General features: G+C 32.9%; 4 protein-coding genes and 1 non-coding gene across 5 annotated transcripts; 3 read left to right on the forward strand and 2 right to left on the reverse strand.

Annotated features, from left to right (window-relative positions):
* Positions 1-5: 5 nt before the first annotated feature.
* BX663DRAFT_498442 (rab-GTPase-TBC domain-containing protein) lies at positions 6-4,701 on the reverse strand. Its single transcript, XM_051526046.1, is given in 14 exon segments — positions 6-908; positions 966-1,400; positions 1,462-1,488; positions 1,583-1,721; positions 1,828-1,830; positions 1,845-2,279; positions 2,336-2,549; positions 2,613-2,859; positions 2,930-3,514; positions 3,589-3,782; positions 3,885-3,986; positions 4,060-4,274; positions 4,339-4,481; positions 4,565-4,701. 14 exon segments carry the CDS (start codon positions 4,604-4,606, stop codon positions 237-239), a joined length of 3,453 nt encoding a protein of 1,150 aa, XP_051385986.1. The 5' UTR covers positions 4,607-4,701; the 3' UTR covers positions 6-236.
* Positions 4,702-5,548: 847 nt separating this feature from the next.
* On the forward strand, positions 5,549-7,157 carry BX663DRAFT_498456 (uncharacterized protein). The gene is made up of 6 exons (XM_051526047.1): positions 5,549-5,790; positions 5,843-6,031; positions 6,085-6,382; positions 6,433-6,668; positions 6,722-6,840; positions 6,898-7,157. Exons 1-6 carry the CDS (start codon positions 5,713-5,715, stop codon positions 7,094-7,096), a joined length of 1,119 nt encoding a protein of 372 aa, XP_051385987.1. The 5' UTR covers positions 5,549-5,712; the 3' UTR covers positions 7,097-7,157.
* A 71-nt stretch (positions 7,158-7,228) lies between these two features.
* Positions 7,229-10,517, forward strand: BX663DRAFT_428252 (uncharacterized protein; the record flags this gene model as incomplete). Its single annotated transcript, XM_051522673.1, has 4 exons — positions 7,229-7,384; positions 7,441-7,564; positions 7,643-7,883; positions 7,955-10,517. 4 exons carry the CDS (start codon positions 7,229-7,231, stop codon positions 10,515-10,517), a joined length of 3,084 nt encoding a protein of 1,027 aa, XP_051385988.1.
* Positions 10,518-10,920: 403 nt separating this feature from the next.
* Positions 10,921-11,785, forward strand: BX663DRAFT_498463 (class I glutamine amidotransferase-like protein). The gene has a single exon (XM_051526048.1). The coding sequence runs from the start codon at positions 10,952-10,954 to the stop codon at positions 11,675-11,677; it is 726 nt and encodes a 241-aa protein (XP_051385989.1). The 5' UTR covers positions 10,921-10,951; the 3' UTR covers positions 11,678-11,785.
* Positions 11,786-11,960: 175 nt separating this feature from the next.
* On the reverse strand, positions 11,961-12,033 carry BX663DRAFT_t37. Its single transcript has one exon. It is a non-coding gene; the product is annotated as a tRNA-Arg (tRNA).
* Positions 12,034-18,873: the final 6,840 nt, after the last annotated feature.

Genomic DNA, 18,873 nt, shown 5'->3' on the forward strand with positions numbered 1-18,873 from the left:
GAGGGCCGCAAATGGTTATTTTTTTCTTTACTAATAAATTAAAATATCGATTTCTTTTGCATTTAAATAAGAAAGCATTATAAAACTTTTCCCTGTATTATTATATAATATGTAAAATCTAATAGACAGCGCAATAAATGTATATAATCTCAAATGTCTAGTAATTGTATTCTTGCTCCTCTGACAGGAGAGGGGGTTTTATTTGATATTTTATAAACACAGACTAAATACATAGTTTATATATCAAAATGTACCCACTCATCCATCAACTTATCGACTTCCACTTCTTCGTGTGATTTACTGTTTTTGGATGACTCATAATTAGTTATACTGGAAGCTACAGAAGATGATCTTTGTCTTGAAGATGGACTAGATAAGGTTGATGAGGATTTTTGTGGAGTGTTATGTTCATTTTTAGCCAATGTCTGACCATCAATAAACAAATTCTCGAAAAGTTCACGTCCTAAACTCTTCTGACGATCACTTGATGATTTCACTACTTTAAAGCTATTTGCAAATTCATGATCAAAAAACATTTCGAGTGATTCATTTGTAAGAACTACCATACGGAAGGAAGGTACTGTGATATCTATGATATCAGCAAGTATCGAATTTTCTAATTGTTTAATACGCCCATAGAAGGAGTGGCTATCTACAGTCATTGTTAAATTGGCTAAGCGATTTGTTGATGTTGATTCATCTGGTTGGATGCCTTTTGCAATATCTGACTGTTCGCAGCTTTGAACAATCAAATTTGTTACCGCATCCCAGGCAATATTTTCACCCTTTAATAATCTTATAAGCCAATAAAGCTCCTTACTCATATCAATAATGTCTTGACTCCTTAATTCATTATCTTTATCTTCATCATATATCTTAAAAAACCAATCTATATGCGACATAATATCCTACAAAATCTCTTCGTATTAGATAAATGAATAAATAACTAAATAAATAGAATATACCCCATGCAAAATCTCATTAAAATTTATAATAACACTTTGAAAATCAACTAAGTTATTTGGATTACTTCCAACAAATGAACGATATAAACGGTTAATAAATCGGTTACAAATTGTTGTTGCTGCATTATTATCCATATTATCGCACATTGGTTTGGCTTTTGCCCAAGGTGTCATAGAAGCTAGCATATTTTGGAATGTTTCACGATCCATTTTAGAACCAGGTTTCCTTCCTACTTCATGGCTTGCATAATATAATGCACCAAAGTATTTGTCGTAAATAATGCCTATATCTTCCTTGCTAAACATAGCTGTATCTTTCAAGTTTCGAATGATGGTGCGTTTGGTGAAGGATTCAATACCCGCACCCACTTTAAGCTGATTTTGACTACGAAGATCTTCTATTATTTGATTTGTTACCAAAGAGAATTCACGATACTATAATATATTTGTGTATTAAAATATAGATGATTATTTGTGCTATATTATGTTTACTTACAGCAGTCAACATAACCTCATTGAATTTCTAAGTATTAATAAATATATATGTGTATGTATGTATGTATGTATGTTTATTAATTTGTTCTATATTCACTCTTTTAGATATTATTCCTACTTACAGTAAGCTTTACATTCTGCCCATCTAATCCTTTGTCTTTTTCATGCCCTAGTGACTGAAAAAACGATTTAAAAATGTCTAAAAATGCACTATCATCATTTGTTTTCAGAAGTTCATCGCCGTTTATTTTTAAAATAGCTTTTTCATATAATGTATTAATCCTTAAAAATGCTTCTAGTACATATTATTCAGAACTTACCTAATCTATAAGAAAGAAGAAAACAATGAGTTTAAATGAATATTTAAAATTATTAACTAGTTACCCAATTTGAAATAATATCCGAGGCCCTTCCATAAATAAAATATCTAAAACACGAATAGCGAATTCTAATGGCATAGAGTTTATAAACAAACTTAAAAACCAAGGAAGACATGCAATAGATACTTCAACGTTTGTTTTTTTAAAATGTTCCCATAAAATAGGCATTGTTTGTTCGACAAGTTGTTCAAATGCAATCTGATCCAGCAGAGCACCATGCATATTTGTACTATAATAACCTGGACACATTCTATCTACAAGAACATGTAAAATCCAGAACGCCTGTTCTTCAGTAGCATAGATCAAAAGTGCAGATACGACAATATTCATTGCTTGGCAATATCCTAACTCGGGATTAAGCCAGGCATAGGCTGTTAATACTCTACGGAGACGATCAATCCCTTCAGAAGTTTGATAACCGGGATATTCAGGTAGTGATCTTTTTATATATTGGAAAGTTAGTTAATATGTATGTCACTTTTTTTTTTTTGTTACCTATTTAAATCCTTTTCGATTTCTTCTGTAGAGGTTGATTTCTTTCCCTCAAATTTTTGAAGTATTTCATGATATAATCCTTGATTTTGAAATCTTAAATAAATTGCACCACAGGCAACTTCCCAAATTTCTCCACGTAATAAATTTGGTAAACCTACTCGTACTAGTTTTCCAAATGTAGGCAATTTAATCATTGACAGATTCCGTCCATTCTCTAAATAAAATCATATTATGAGAGATATAACACTATCTCTGTCCTTGTTTGCATCTTTTATACCTTGGAAATAGATCTTCCATAATTTTGTTTTACTTTTATCTTTGGACTTTCTTGGGTTAACAGGATATCCAAAATCTAATCCAAGCCCTCCGGTATGTACTTTGGTATCAATCAAATTGTCTGATCGTAAAACCTGTTCAGATTCGCATGTAGCTAAAAATGATTTAACCCTTTTAAATAGCGGTATTTGCTTCAATAAAAGCTTCTTTAGAATTTCACAAAACTGTTCACAAGCATGTTTATCGCCCTATAATATATATACAATAAAGAAGGAAATAATTAAAAAAAAAAAATAGACTAAATAAATTAATACCTACATGCAAGTAGAAATCGTGCTCCATTTTATGCCATACTGTAATAGCTATACCTGAAGTATAAGCGCCTTTATTAAGCCTTTCCACACGCTTAATAGCATATAAAGGAAATACTACTTTGCATACTGGTAAATGTTGTTGAGGGGCAGGCAGTTTCTTTTCAGATTCAAAAGTTAAAAATGTCTGTGAGATATATACACGACCAACCATATTAACAACACCAGATGGAATTTGAGTAAGAAAAATAGAATCACGAATTGGTGAAGCATCCTTTGAATAAGTAGCATCGAGCCCACTTATTAAATATTCGGTCATTGGTAATCTAAACCGTAGACAATATTCTTTATTCCGTTTTTGAGCTGCTAAATCATTTTTTAAAGGACTCACTAATTGACGATTATTCTCAGAATAATGAGGAGTACTTTGTAAAGAATATTTATTATTCAGTTCAGAGTTAAAGACTGCATCAGTCGCTTGGCCAGGTGCATCACTAACAGCATTTTTTAACCAGCGTTGCATTGCTTTCCCCGTCAATTGTACAAGCAGATCATACACTTCATCTCTTCTAAACATATTCGACAAGTAATACTAGAATATATATAGATGTACTCATGGTAAGCAAATAATAACAAACATCATTAACAATCTACAACAAAAAATACCTCTTCTTTATCTTTGGTAATAATTCTTAAACTATCATCAAAGATACCTTTTGACCTTTCTTTTTTCATCTCTTGTATGTCCTTAAGTTCTATTAAAATTTTGGTTTCAGTACCTAGTAAAAAAGCATGAAATCCTATATAGTTTTCACTGATATATAGCCATCCTTGTCTTGCTTTATAAGCGCATGAATAATCTATAAAATACATAAAATATAAAATCTGGATAGTTAGAACACTTATTTTGCTAATATATAATAAATATGTGTGTCTATGTTCATTCATTTTTAGGCACCTACAGCTCACAAAACGCTCAGAATGTGGAACTTCAAATATCTGTCTAAAGGTTCTTGAAGCATTTCTAACGTTTTCATCTGCAGATAATTCGTCTGTACCAGATTCTACATTTCAATAGAAGACAAATATATACTATAAAACTTTAACGCATTACTTCTTTTTTTTTTTTGTTTTTACCTATTGTGGTTACAATCATGTTCATTTTTTCAGAAACCCAACGTTCTTTATCTAATGGATGATCAATTGTTTCTAATTCAGGCATTATATTTTTCTCAATCCAAAGCCATGCGGCCTTAATGTTATTCTCTGTTTCGGCTACAGCTATTTGAAGACACATTGTATTTATTTCTCTTTGAAAAAGAATACGATAAGGTGGTAATTTTGTATCGAATCTTAATTGAAATTCAAGTATAAATGTCAGTTTTATGCTTAAATAATAACATGATAAGAATTTACACATTAGCAATGGTGCTTAACAAGCTATTAAATAAGTGATTTCCAGGAGAAGAAGATCTTTGTAATAAGAAGTTATCTTTCTGTAGTATTGTTGTCCAAAAAGGTGTTAATGTTATATCTGTTGGTGTTGGCAGCGTGAATACCTATTATGTATATATAGTTTTTATTTTTATTTTTAGAGAGAACCCTTTTTTTTTTATTAATTGCTATGTAATGTTAACTTTACACTTTGTGGTACACCAGCCGTAAATGCAGGGAAATCTGGCATTGAGCTTTTGTAATAATGCAATAAAAATGAATAATTAAAAGAAAGTTAAAGCAAGATACATAATAATAGAAATGGTAAAAAAAAAAAATGAACAGTCCAATTTTTGGTAAGCATAATCTATAAATATTATTTATTTGGAATCTTGTCTATTACATATAAAGATATAAACGGTATATAATAGTAATTATGAATTACTTTTATGCTTCTTTTCATTAAACTCAATTTATGCATCTAATATAAACTTATATTTGAATAAATTATTTGCTCATAAATGTTTTCACTACAGTTTTTATACTTTGAATTCAAGTATTGTTGGTTCTTTTCTAGACGAATTAACAATAAAATTCAGATGCTATGTTTACTTTTTTTTTTAACGATAAGGATTGACCCTTCCTTTTCTTTAGATCAAAGTGCATCCAATCTTCATGACAGATTAACTTATATTTACATAGACGTTAATGTATTCATTTCGATAAAATGGTTAAAATATTAGGGATACTTGATGAGCTTTTAAAAACAGTTTGTTGCTCTTAATATATGAAGCATAAAATGAAAATGTAACAAACCAAGTTGGACTTTAAACAATTCTTTTACTAAAAATCAAAGGTTCAAATTAGTGCATGTCTTCAAAAGTAACAAAATGCTTGGTTAGAAAACTTGATATTTTACTTTAATAAACATTATTGTCTGGGCCTATTACAGTTTAAAAGAGTCTAAATTGACAATTAACATCATTCAAAACAAAAAGGTAAACATGACATCTGTATTTTATCTTTTAATTGTGCGAAAAATAACTAAAAATGTTTAGTTTACAAGAATGACTTGTAATAAATTTTGATGTCCGCTAATGGTGGGGCAAAAAAAAAAAGACCCTTCCATCTCAATTGCTTCATACATTAACTCCTTTTCTTTTTTCTTTTTTTTTTTTTTTTTTTTTTTTTTTTTTTTTTTTGTTTGTTTGTTTAACGTCTTCTATATACCTTCTTCTATTTTTTTTTTATTTATTTTTTCTTCCTTTCCCTTTTCTTTTCAGAAATTCATTTCTCTCTCCTTCTTCTCTTTTATAAACATTATAAAATTTTTATAAAATATTTATTTCCTTCGTAATGACTACTCCTAATTTATCTGATAATAATCTTCCTCGATCACGACCTTCCTCAATTAGAAGGATTCATAGAAATAAGGTAATTCGGTAACTAATATGAAATATTATCTTTATTAAAAATATTTTATTAGGATAATACAATAAATTCAGCTACCAATTCTCGTCCTTCATCTCGCCCTTCATCTCGACCTGCGTCTCGACCTATATCTCCTACTGGAAGCTATAATGAATCTAATGATAATGAACCAATTATTCCCACTGCTATTGTTATAAAGAATATTCCATTTTCGGTCAAAAAAGATGCTCTCTTAGAGAAGTTTGTAAGTAAAGTAATAAAATAAATAAAAAATATTTTTTTTTTACATGTATATAGGCTTCATTAGACATTCCTACAGCTTATGCTTTTAATTACCATTTCGATAATGGTGTTTTTCGAGGACTTGCATTTGCAAATTATCGAACTTCTGAAGAAGCAGAAAATGTAGTAAATACTCTTAATGGATATGAAATAGGAGGTCGAAAACTACGTGTGGAATTTAAGAAAATGTTACCTACAGTAAATGATAATAATAGAAAGAAGGAGAGAGAAATGTCATCTAATATGATGTCTTCTTCTCAACCTGGATCACCTTTACAGACTGAACGTAAATTGCCTGTTAACTTGGATGAAGGTAATTAGAATAAGTTTTATAATAAACCTATTAATATTTTATAAATATAGATGTATTGGACTTAAATAACCCTAATGTCTTGGAAATGTATAGTTATCTTCTACTTTTCCGTGGGGATCCAAATGCTACTGAAATTGCATTACCCAAAACCCTTTCTGCTAAGGAGCGTAGGGATGCTCATTTAATTGCTGATAGACTTGGTCTTAATCATTATTCTGAAGGATTTGGTCCTGATAGACAAATTATTATTGACAAAAGAGGCTCAGTTCCTGCACCTATTGTGAGAGTAAAAATAAGGTTATCAATTTAAAATTCAAAGTTTAACCTTCTTCATTATAGCTTCAACATAAAAGCTCTAGAGGATCTTTAAGATCAAGTCCTAGTCGTGAACGCTTGGGTAATCTTATTTCTAGTAGCAGTACTGAACTTAAACGAGATAGTTTTCGAAAATCAATGATGTAAGTTTTTTTTTTTTCTACCAAAAAAAAATAGATGATATACTTAAACATTTTCAGGAGTACAAGTGTCACTGCTGCTGAAGCAGAAAATCCTTCTTCAGGTACTTTTATTCACCCTATTCGTCAGCCTCGTGGACCCGAGCCTGGTAAGAATTTTGCTTCTCGTAAACCAGTGAATAATGATGAAAGTGAGAATTTAGCTGACGTCTTATTTCGTCAACATATTACTCAAATTGAAAGCTTAAAGATTAAATAAAGAAATTTAACATGTTTTTCTAATAAACCAATAAAATTCTGTGCTGCTTATATTGCTTGAATTTAACCGAGCTCTTTTTTTTTTTCTTTTCTTTTCTTTTTTTTTTTTTTTTTTTTCTTGAATTAAACTGAAATGTCTTCTTGGGAATCACAATTAACATCACAAGAAGTAGAATATTATAAGCAATTATTTAAAGCTGCAAGTAAATCACAAGAAGGAATAGTGACAGGCTCTGAAGCAGTACAATTCTTTGCTTCTTCTGGTATACCTAATCAACTATTATCAGAGGTATAAAAATAATAATGTTTATTAAAGTCAATATTATATTAAATGGTAATAAATAGATTTGGGAAGCTGCTGATCGTGATAAGGTGGGCTACTTGACACCAGAAACTTTTGCGATTGCTTTAAAACTTATTGCTTGTACTCAACATGGAAAAGAAGCTAATACCAACGTTTTATCAACTGGTATGTCTTTATTAAAAATATAAAATAAATAAGCTAATTTCTTTTTATTCTTTCTTTTTTTTAAAAAAAAAAAAATAGTCGTTCCATTTCCTCAATTTGAAGGAGTTAATGTTGTTGTGTCTAGTCCAAGTGTATTCAATACGCCTTTATTAAATTCTTCTACATCGTTAACTAATTCACCCATTACAAAAGCAGAGCGTGAAAAATACATTAGTATATTTAAAGTACACCAACCTGTTAATGGAGTTCTTGACGCTAATACAGCTAAAAGCATATTTTTAAAGTCAAACTTGTCAATGGAGACTTTAAGTCAAATTTGGTAAAATAAAGCAAGGAGTAAGGTTATTTCTGTTATATTAAAAATTTCCATCCATACTTGTGCAAATTTAGGTATTTAGCAGATGTCCGCCAATCAGGAGCTTTGAATCAAACTGAATTTATTATTGCCATGCATTATATTGCCAAGTTAATGGATGGCACACTCACTAATTTACCAGATAAGTTACCACCCACTGTATATCAATCCGCTCTTAATGGCAATACATCAACGTCAACAACACAATCTCCTATAATGCGTAATATGTCTATTAGCTCACCCTCTTTTCGTAATGCACGTCAGCAAAGTATAATGACACCCCCACAACGAGCAAGGACAATTGAGTCACTTGGTGACATGGCATTTGGATCCTCAGCTCCTATATATGAACCTATTCAGCAATGGGATGTTACAGCCCAAGAGAAGCAACAATATGATATTTATTTTGATAAAATTGACTCAAATAAAACAGGTGTTGTTCAGGGTAAGGAAGCAGTAGAGTTTTTTAAGAACTCTCGTCTTCCTGAATCTGAATTAGCTTTTATTTGGGATTTGGCAGATATTCAGCAAAGAGGAGCTTTATCACGTAATGAATTTGCTATTGCTATGCATTTAATTCACAAAAGATTGGCAGGAGAGAATTTGCCCCAAGTTTTACCAAAGACTTTAATTCCTCCCCAAAAAAGCAATAACATAATAAAACAGTCACCTCAGCAATCACGATTTGGTAACTCACCTTTATTCACTCCAAACAATACCATATCATCAACACCTCAGCAAACTCATTCACTTATTGATAATAATGCAAATAATGATTTATTGGGCGATTTCGGTAATGATCAAGTATCACATGAAACAAATCAAGTAAATCTTATGCAAAATCAAATTGTATCTCTTACTTCACAAACATCTGCTTTAAGTACGCAAAAGTTAAATGCAGAAAATACTTTAGAACAATTATCAAAACAAAAGCGTGAGTTAGAGGCACAGTTGACTAGTATACGTATGACGCATGAAGCTGCTGTTAAGGATTTAAATGAAATCCAAGAGACAATTCGTCAGGAAGAGAGTCAATGGGAAAAAGTACAGGCTGAATATAATGCTGCGCAACAGCAACTAAATGAAGTGCAAAACGAAATTACCCAGACAAAGCAAACTTTAGAGAATGGACGTGCAGAAACAGAAAGTCTTCGTCGTCGTGTTCATGAAATTCAAGAGCAAATAACTGCCTCTAATGCTGAATTAGACAAGTTGCGTGCACAAACAAAGCAACAAAACATGATGTTAGATATTAATAAACGTCAAGTTACAGCTGCTGAGCAAGACCGTGCACTTGCTAGACGCCATCTTGAAGATTATAAGACAGCTGGCGATTTAAATAAGGATGAAAGTGATAGTGATGATGATGATGATGATAATGACGGTGAAGAAGAAAGGAAGACATCAGTATTTGGTGATGTTAAAGACCAATCTACTACTACAAATGAAGTTTTATCCCCAAATGAAACATCATCTGTCAATTCTACACCTGCTCTAGATGACACGTTTAAAAATCCTCCAGCACCTACACCTATCTCTCCTTTTACTGAGTTTACCATGACTGATAAGTCAGCAAATGTGTTCAATGCCTTTTCACCCACTGCAGCAATTAACAATGTTACTAATCAAAGTGATAATAATTCCTCTACACCTATAAGCGGCGATGATTTTGATGCAATTTTTGGTGTATTTAATACTCCTTCCAATACAAATACTACGACTACCACACCTGCCAATGCATTTGATCCTTCACACTGGGCCACTAACTCAATCACTACACCCAGTCTATCTCATACTAAATCTTCTCGAGGCCCTCCTCCTCCTCCCCCTCAAAGTAGGCACCATCGTCAACCTTCTGAGAGTGTAAGCTCAGTAGTTTCTGCTGCTTCACCTGTTATTGTTTCAACAACGAAGAAACAACGAGCTCCTCCTCCTCCTCCTCCTCCACAGACTACCTCTACAACTACTATAGATTCATATATTGCACAAGATGAACAAAAAGACAATGATGGTGATGATGATGATGATTTTGAGGCTGCCTTTTCAGGAAAGCAATTACCTGAAGCCAAAATCGTTAATAAGGATGATGAATTAGCAGAATTTGATGAAGCATTTCAAGCATTTGATATTAAACCAGCCCAATCCGCAACAACAACCCATCTATCCTCTGCTACAAACAAAAACAACTGGGCTTCTAGTTTTGGAGGATTTAATTTTTCTGATGTGGATAACTTTACTCCTAAAGAATCCACAACAACACCAGCTGTATCAAATGATGAAGACTGGGATGCTATCTTTGGAGCTACATCTTCAAATGATAAAAATACTACTCCAAACACTTCAACTATTAATCATGGTTTTGATGACGCATTTTCAAGCTTTAGTACTGATTTTGGAAAACAATCAACAGAAAGTAAAAAACCTGACATTGCCAACAATACATCAAATAATAATATGATTGGTATTGTGGGCGATAAAATAGAAGAATTAGTTAAAATGGGGTTCAATGAAAAGGAAGCAAAAGATGCACTTAATAGATATGATCAAGACTTGGAAAAGGCTAGTAACTTTTTGCTTGATCAATCATCAAAGCAGTAGATTTGATTCTATTATAATAAATTACTTTAATGCAAACTTTTATTACATGCAAAATATCAATTTTTTTTAATATTATATTACAATACTTACATTTTTTGACTAGATGTCTATACAATATCTGAAGCAAGACGTTTATTTTGTAGCTTCTATTTCTATTATTTATTTATATTAGTAAATCATTATGGTAAACTAATTTCAATATATACGACTTGTTTTTAAAGACGATTTGATATTTCACCAATACTCTCCTGTTTCATGATTTGTCTTGGGTATTTGTATTCAATTTGATTGGATGTAAAAGGAAATAAATCGAAATATACCATCATAATTATCAAATGTGATTTATGAATGATACCACTTATCGTTTTAATTTCTATCCTTTTTTTAATCCTTTTTTATTCTTTTTTTTTTTAAGAAAAAATATATATTTATATATGTCACTTCCTCGTAAAGCTCTTATTTCTATCACAAGTTATAATGAACCTTTTTATGCTGATGGCAAAAAAACAGGTTTATTTTACACTGAAGCCCTTCATCCCTATCAAACCTTTGTAGATGCAGGATTTGAAGTTGACCTTGCATCTGAAACTGGAACTTATGGCTTGGATGAGCATTCAACAGAGAAACAGTTTTTATCAGATGAAGACGAAAAAATTTATAAAGATCCCAGTCATCCTTTTAATGTTCTTTTGAATAAACACCTTTACAAGTCTAGCGACTTGGATCCTAAGCAGTATGGTCTCTTCTTTGCCTCTGCAGGACATGCTACACTTTATGACTATCCACAAGCTCATGGACTCCAACATATTGCTGAAGATATTTATGCTCGAGGAGGTGTAGTTTCAGCTGTTTGTCATGGTCCTGCAATTTTACCTTATATTAAGGATTCAAAGACAGGAAAATCGATCATTGAAGGTAAGACAGTCACTGGTTTTACAACAGAAGGTGAAATTCAGTTAAATGTTATGGAAAAAATAAAAAATGATAAGGTGGCTACAATTGAAGAGGGTGCAGCCTCTGTTGGTGCTATTTACGTTGCCCCTCCAACACCATTTGCTGATTTCCATAAAGTAGACGGACGTATTGTAACAGGCCCTAATCCTGCATCAGCTCACTCTACTGCTAAAGCAGCTGTTGCTGTCTTTGATAAGAAATTATAAAAATAAAATAAAATAAATCTATTGTAAAGGGGAAATCGGCAAAACATCTTAGTTGGAAATCATTTAATAAAAAAAAATATATAATTACAATTATATCTATTGACATTATACTGTTGTGCGCCACTGCTTTAAATGTTAAAAAAATTTTTTTTTTCTCTCATCATAATTATTATTCATTTTAAAACAAAATGAATGAAAAAACTTATTGAACATTTCTACGAATAACCTAATTAATATCTGTTTCCTCAAGTTCAAAAAACAACAACATCTAGACAAAATGAAGTACCCAAAGCGGGACTCGAACCCGCAATCTTTGGTTTAGGAGACCAATGCCTTATCCATTTGGCCACTTGGGCATTAATCGCCCGTGTCAATTTAAATAGTAAGTATAAACCCGATTCAACTCTCTGTGGTTAACCGGTAAGTCAAAATAAAATAAAATTTAAAGAAGATGTTTATTTAAAAGACAAGATCAAAGATAATGTTTATTTCATTCACATCAAAATCGTATTTATACTAAATAAAATATTGTAAAATATTATCTAAGTATGAACGTGTTCCAATAAGATTTGAACAAATATTAAAAGCCTTAAAGAAGTCTTTACGTGTTAACATGTTTCACTTTGGACCCTGTTTTTACGTAACCTTTTGTTATTGGTAATGGGCTTGAATTTCATTTTCCGCTTGGCTTCTTTCCTTAGACGAACATCTACTTCTAATGGTACATCTTCATAAGTATTATCAGACTCGACATTACCCCCTCCCCAGCTTTGTGTTCGTCCCTGAACACAATCCAATGGTGTGTCCGTAGAATGTCCGGCGGCAAGATTTCTAGAGGTAGTGTCCGGGGGGATCTCTGCAAGGTCTAAAAGTGGGGGATCTTCATACATGGAGTCAAGAATGGGAGGAACCTCTTTCACTTCTTCTGTAGATATAGCGGTCGATAATGGGCTTATGTCAGCTAGAGTATGTTCTTCGTTGCTGGAAAGGGTTGTGCTAGATGGATTGATGGAAATACTAGACTTAGACCCAGTGGAAGAAGACAAAGTTGTAGGAGCAGCAGACTGTTGTTCAGACGATAAGGAAAGTTCATCCGCATCAATAGGATCAATATGATCAATAGGATCTATCCAGCGATTTGCATCAGGGTTAGCCAGCTGAGACGAGTTATTATCCTTAACCATGTTTTGCATCTCTTTGTTATATTGTCGACGAGCTATAGTTGGTTCATACCACGGTGACGTTGGACGTTCTCCAAGAGCGGGCTTTAGTCGGTCAACGTGAATAAGTGATTTGAGGGGTTCACCAGCAAGAGTTTCCAATTTATAGGTGCCGTAGTCAGGATACGAAGCAACAACAATGTAAGGACCTTTAAATTTTGGCTCAAGACCAAATCGACCTTCGTGAGAAAGCATGACCATATCACCCGGTTCAAAACTAAGTTTCTTTATCGCAGCATCCCATTTTTGTTTATCACGTTCAGCAATGGCTTTCATCCTAAATTCGGCAGCAGCTCGATGTTGACCAAGTTTTTCAAGTTCACGAGCAGTATAATCAGCAACGGTACGCGTATCTTTGAACGTGTTTGTGTCGATATATGGTTGCATAATGTCACCAGGTAGTCTAGGTTCCCGACCATATGTTAAGTAAAATGGACTAAAACCAGTTGTAGAGTGTACCCGAATTCGACAAGCCCACAAAGCAGCGTTAACAAAGTCATCCCATCTGTGAATAGCACCATTCGTGTATTTTCGAAGCATTTGTTTGAAAACACCATTAAGTCTTTCAACCTTAGAATTAGTCCTTGGATGGTAAGCAGAAGTTAACTTATGGTTTGCTCCAACACGCTTGATGTATTCACTAACGAGTTCACTTGTAAAATTAGCTCCTCTATCAGTAACTATTTCAGACATTTGACCATGCTTCATAGTAATTTCTTCATAGATAAAGTCAGCAATAGCTTCCTTAGAGGCAACCGGAACAGCACGAGCAATAGGCCAGTTCGTTGCATAGTCAACAGCAATTAAGAGCCAACGATTTCCACGAAGTGTAGTAGGAAGATCCATGAAATCAAGATGCCATCGATCAAATGCAGTAGGAACCTTTAAAGGATGCATTTCATCATGATGTACTCTATCACGTCGACTATTTACTTGGCATGAGGGGCACATGCGAATCCATTGTTGTATATCCGATTTGATAGTAGGCCACCAAAAACGAGGAGTTAGAATCTTCATTAAGGTCTTTATACCAGAATGACCAAAAGCTTCATGGTATTTTGTAACAGTGTCAGCACGCTCAGCAAAAGGTAAGAAGGGAACATTCTTAGTATCACCGGTTTCTTTAATAGTAACTTTACGGTAGACCTTATTTGAAATAATACAGAATTTGTCTTCTTCTTTATCAAGAATTGATTTGACAGCAGCAGACTTCACCTTCTTGCGATTATCAGGCAATAATAGAAGTGGCCAGTCACTACGTAGTCCAGGGGAGAGTGAGTCCCAAGCAGCAAAGAGATAGTCAGGTTCCATGGAAGTAGCCGATGGAGAGACCTCAGGAGAATCAAAATTCATTCTGGATAAAATATCAGGTACTATATTTTCTTTACCAGATTTGTATACAATTTCAGGTGAATATAATTCTAATTCTGAAATCCAACGTACTAGACGACTAGGAGGTTTGTCTTTGGTTCTGAAATATTGCAAAGGAAGATGGTCTGAATATACCTTGTACCCTTTAGGACAGCCATCAATGTAGCAGCGCCATGTACGCAAAGCATGAAGTATTCCCAGAAGTTCCCTTTCTTGAGTTGGATAACGACGTTCCGCTTCACTAAATTTCTTGGATTCATAACAAATGGGATGCCAAGGTTGGTCGATATCTTCACCTGGTTGCAAGAGAACAGCGCCACAACCACGATCACTTGCATCAACTTCGATCCTGAAAGGTTTATTCATGTCAACGACTTGTAGGATTGGTCCACTTGATAAAAGTTTCTTTAGAGTGTCGAAACTTTTCTGGCATTCCTCTGTCCAAACGATGGGTCTTTTCTTGATACCAGTTCCTCTAGTTAAGTCGGTTAAAGGAGAAGCAATTGAAGCAAAGTTCTTGATCCATCTTTTGTAAAATTGAGCAAAGCCAATAAATTGTCGAACTTCTTGGACATTTGTCATTCGTGGCCATTCTTGAATTACTTTTACTTTTTCTGGGCTAGGGGCTATACCATTAGTAGAGATTCTAAAACCAACAAAGTCCAGTTCACGCTTTCCAAATTCACTTTTCTTCAAATTAGCAATCAACTTTTCCTTCTTTAGTAATTCCAATACATGACGAACATGTTTTTTATGGTCTTCTAAAGTCTTGCTGAAAATAAGTATATCATCAAGATACACAAGTACAGTTTTGTCAATACAATCAGCCAGAACCTTGTTCATAAGAGATTGGAATACAGGAGGAGCATTACATAAACCCATGGGTAAGACATTCCATGAAAATTGACCATATCTTGTGTTGAAGGCCGTTTTTGGTTTATCCTCTTCTAAGATGGGAATTTGGAAGTATCCACTTTTGAGATCCAATTTAGAGAAATAATTAGCACCACCTAACCTTTCAAGACATTCATCAACACGGGGAAGACTAGAACTATTTCGTACCGTAAGCTTATTGAGCATACGATAGTCAATACACATTCGTAGTGCACCAGGTTTATTAGATCCAGGATCAGGCTTCTTACGTACAAATAGAACCGGAGCACCCCAAGGTGAAGAGCTTGGTCGAATCAACCCTAACTTCAATAGTTCCTTCAATTGTTTCTGTAATTCTTCCAATTCTAGAGGACTCATCTTATACGGTGGCCTAGAAACAGGTTTTGCATCACCAACATTTATAACATGATGAATACCACGGTCAGGAGGCATACCCGGCAGTTCATCTCGGAACACATCACTAAATTGCTTGACTAATTCATCCCAGTAGTGATCATCCTTTGCATGTTGGTCAGATCCACCATTGTCCTTAATATAAAGAAGAAAGCTTTCAGCACCCTTTTTTATGTATCTAGTGGCTTGCTTATGAGAAATAAGATAATTTAATTTAGTAATATTTTTATGTGACGCCAAAGATTTACTAGTTGTTGAAGGTTCTAAGTTGATTTTGCCATTATTAAAGTACCAGGTGTCATTTGCCCAATCAGGTAATGGTTTTGTTTGTTTCAACCATGATCTTCCCAAGATTAAATCAAATTTTGTAGGAAATACATATGCCATAATTCTGTCTTGATAACCATTCAAATTGATATCCATGTTGACCTTGTACTTGATTTCAGTTATGTCACCTCCAGCAGTTTCTACTTGTCGATCTTGAACAGATATAAATTTATCTTGATGTAAATCTTGAAGAATGTGAGGAGAGACATAATTTTCACTTGCGCCACTATCAATCAGAACCTGAATAGATTTTCCATTGTAATGAGCCGGATATAAAGGTAAGGTAGTTGCAACAGTGTTTAATTCAGTTAGGTAGCGAAGTTCATCAGAAAACGATTTAGGATACACAATAGGCAAGAGTTCAGTACAGACATCATTTGACTTAGTCGATAGGCAATCATTATTATAATAATTAGTAGGTTTCAAGGGGGATAGATACTATCATTTAAATGAACAGTAGAAGAGTAAGGGTCAAGATCAATTAAACTTTTATTTTCAGGAAAATTTGTATTAATATTATTGTCACTAATACTAGAGTTATGTGATTGAACTTCCTGGTCTTCAACACGTTTACTGAAAATCCTGTCTTCTTCGTTGAGCCTGTTGTTCATCTAACCTTTGATGTCAGCCATACGTTTCCTACAATTTCTCTTGATATGACCCGTCTTCCCACAATAGTAGCAAGTAGTAGATCCATTAGTATTGTTGAACTTGGACGATTCACCTGGCCTTCTTGTAGAATAATTATTTCTTCTACGATCAATCATGGCATCCAGCTCCATAGGATCATTGTGAACCACATGTCTATTATGATTGTGATTATTAGATCTGGTTTCCCCAAGGAAATTGTTTGAGTAGTCATCTTCTTGTTGGGCACTTTCAAAAGATAAGGCCGATTGGATTGCATCCTTGAGTCTTTCAGCTTCATATTGACGGATGTGAGCTCTCATTTGTTTACTGCTCAAACCACGGATAAATTTATCACAAGCTTCCTCATCAGTCATTTTTGGAATAGCCAACTTAAGATCCATAAATGTGTTGATGTAATCGACCAGATTGCCTGTTTGTCTTAAATTTGCCATCTTGTCACGAGCAATTCTTACCGAGTTATCAGGACGGAAGAATTCAATAAGTAGTCTTTTAAATTCTAACCAAGTTTCAGGTTCTTCTTCAGTATTCTCGATTGTTCTATACCAAGCGTCAGCTCTATCCCGAAGTAAAGTAGCAGCAAATTGGCAAGTTCTTTCAGGAGTCCAGTTATAAAAGGTGCTATAACGTTCAATAGATCTAATCCAGCCATCAATAATTAAAGCATCACGAGTACCATTGTAAGTGTCAGGTTCCTTAACTTTAGCCTTGTTAGTGTCATTCTTGATTAAATTTGCAAAGTATGTCATAAAAGCAGTCATTTGTTCATTATTGTAATCCTTAGAAGTTCCTTCAGTTCCTTGTGTCTTGTATTCAGCCATTATTTAGATCTGATGCTACCAAATGTCAATTTAAATAGTAAGTATAAACCCGATTCAACTCTCTGTGGTTAACCGGTAAGTCAAAATAAAATAAAATTTAAAGAAGATGTTTATTTAAAAGACAAGATCAAAGATAATGTTTATTTCATTCACATCAAAATCGTATTTATACTAAATAAAATATTGTAAAATATTATCTAAGTATGAACGTGTTCCAATAAGATTTGAACAAATATTAAAAGCCTTAAAGAAGTCTTTACGTGTTAACATGTTTCACTTTGGACCCTGTTTTTACGTAACCTTTTGTTATTGGTAATGGGCTTGAATTTCATTTTCCGCTTGGCTTCTTTCCTTAGACGAACATCTACTTCTAATGGTACATCTTCATAAGTATTATCAGACTCGACACCCGCGGTGAGTAATGTCTATTATATTTGATCTGGGTCGGAAAAACAATTGAACCGAACCAATCACAATAACTATATGCTCGGTTAATAAAATGCCGTTCTGCCGTGCCGTTGTTGTCGTCATCATTTTATTTTGAAGTTAAGGTGAATGTGTATTTTTTTTTCTTGTTATAATTGTAGTTGTCTTTGTAACTGATTTAATTGAAATAAACTATTATTTATTACATAATAAAAAAAGTTATTTAAATAAAACTTGTCTATTGTACTTCACAGCATAATATTCATTCTGTATTTAGTTTTAATAATAGTATTCAAGTATTAGTAATAATAATTATAATATGCAACAATGATTCTGTAGATTTATAACTACTATATTCAATTATTTATGAACATGCATATTATATGTATATAATATGATCATCTTTATTTTCCAGACTTATCTTTTGTTTTCTATTTCTCTGTCTTTACATTTTTACCATCCAAAATAATCATTGATTATAGGTATAAGTTCTTTACAGGCTAAAATAACTATGCATTAAACTGCTTTCCTCACCTTTTTTTTTTTTAATATACTTCAGCCATTTTTTATCAAGCGAGTCAAGTGAATATATTTATACAGTTTCATCATTTTTTAAGTCTTTTAAAATATAATATATATACACTTGAAGTCTTATATTTTACATATTTTTTATTCCAAGATTTAATTTTTAGTAGACATTTTTGTCGTAGAAACAAGCAGGTGAAGTCGTTTCGTTTTTAAAACAAATATGTTTATATAATCCAACCAAAAATGGAGGTAGCGTTTCTTGATTGTTTTCCCAGATATACAGGATAAACCTTTAATATCTATTTCATTATTCCTTTTTGTTAGTTTAATATTTATTGTTTGACCTATTATTATATTAACTGTATAGAAAGCTGACCATGTTCCCTTTTTCGACTATATGCCTATTTTTGATCCAAAAGATATTTAAATATCACATATTTGCTATAATAATCATATTGATGACTATAATAATAACCTCTACCATTATCTATTGAAAACATGATAAACGTTTGTCACATTTAAAATAATTGGCTAACATATTATTTGTTTCATAGTTAAAGATACAACA

This window comes from Cokeromyces recurvatus (genome assembly GCF_025118155.1).
Source record: "Cokeromyces recurvatus strain NRRL 2243 chromosome Unknown BX663scaffold_4, whole genome shotgun sequence".
Taxonomy (NCBI): Eukaryota; Fungi; Mucoromycota; class Mucoromycetes; order Mucorales; family Mucoraceae; genus Cokeromyces; species Cokeromyces recurvatus.

What these genes read in the sequence shown, in the direction of transcription:
- BX663DRAFT_498442 (XM_051526046.1), bottom strand. Translation starts at nt 4,606, where the DNA reads ATGCCAGATTTCCCTGCATTTACGGCTGGTGTACCACAAAGT. An exon ending in ATGAGGTTATGTTGACTGCT is followed by an intron (nt 1,401 to 1,461) that starts GTAAGTAAACAT and finishes AATATATTATAG; the next exon opens with TATCGTGAATTCTCTTTGGT. An exon ending in TTAATGAGATTTTGCATGGG is followed by an intron (nt 909 to 965) that starts GTATATTCTATT and finishes GAGATTTTGTAG; the next exon opens with GATATTATGTCGCATATAGA.
- BX663DRAFT_498456 (XM_051526047.1), top strand. Translation starts at nt 5,713, where the DNA reads ATGACTACTCCTAATTTATCTGATAATAATCTTCCTCGATCACGACCT. An exon ending in ATGCTCTCTTAGAGAAGTTT is followed by an intron (nt 6,032 to 6,084) that starts GTAAGTAAAGTA and finishes ACATGTATATAG; the next exon opens with GCTTCATTAGACATTCCTAC. An exon ending in TTCCTGCACCTATTGTGAGA is followed by an intron (nt 6,669 to 6,721) that starts GTAAAAATAAGG and finishes TCTTCATTATAG; the next exon opens with CTTCAACATAAAAGCTCTAG.
- BX663DRAFT_498463 (XM_051526048.1), top strand. Translation starts at nt 10,952, where the DNA reads ATGTCACTTCCTCGTAAAGCTCTTATTTCTATCACAAGTTATAATGAA.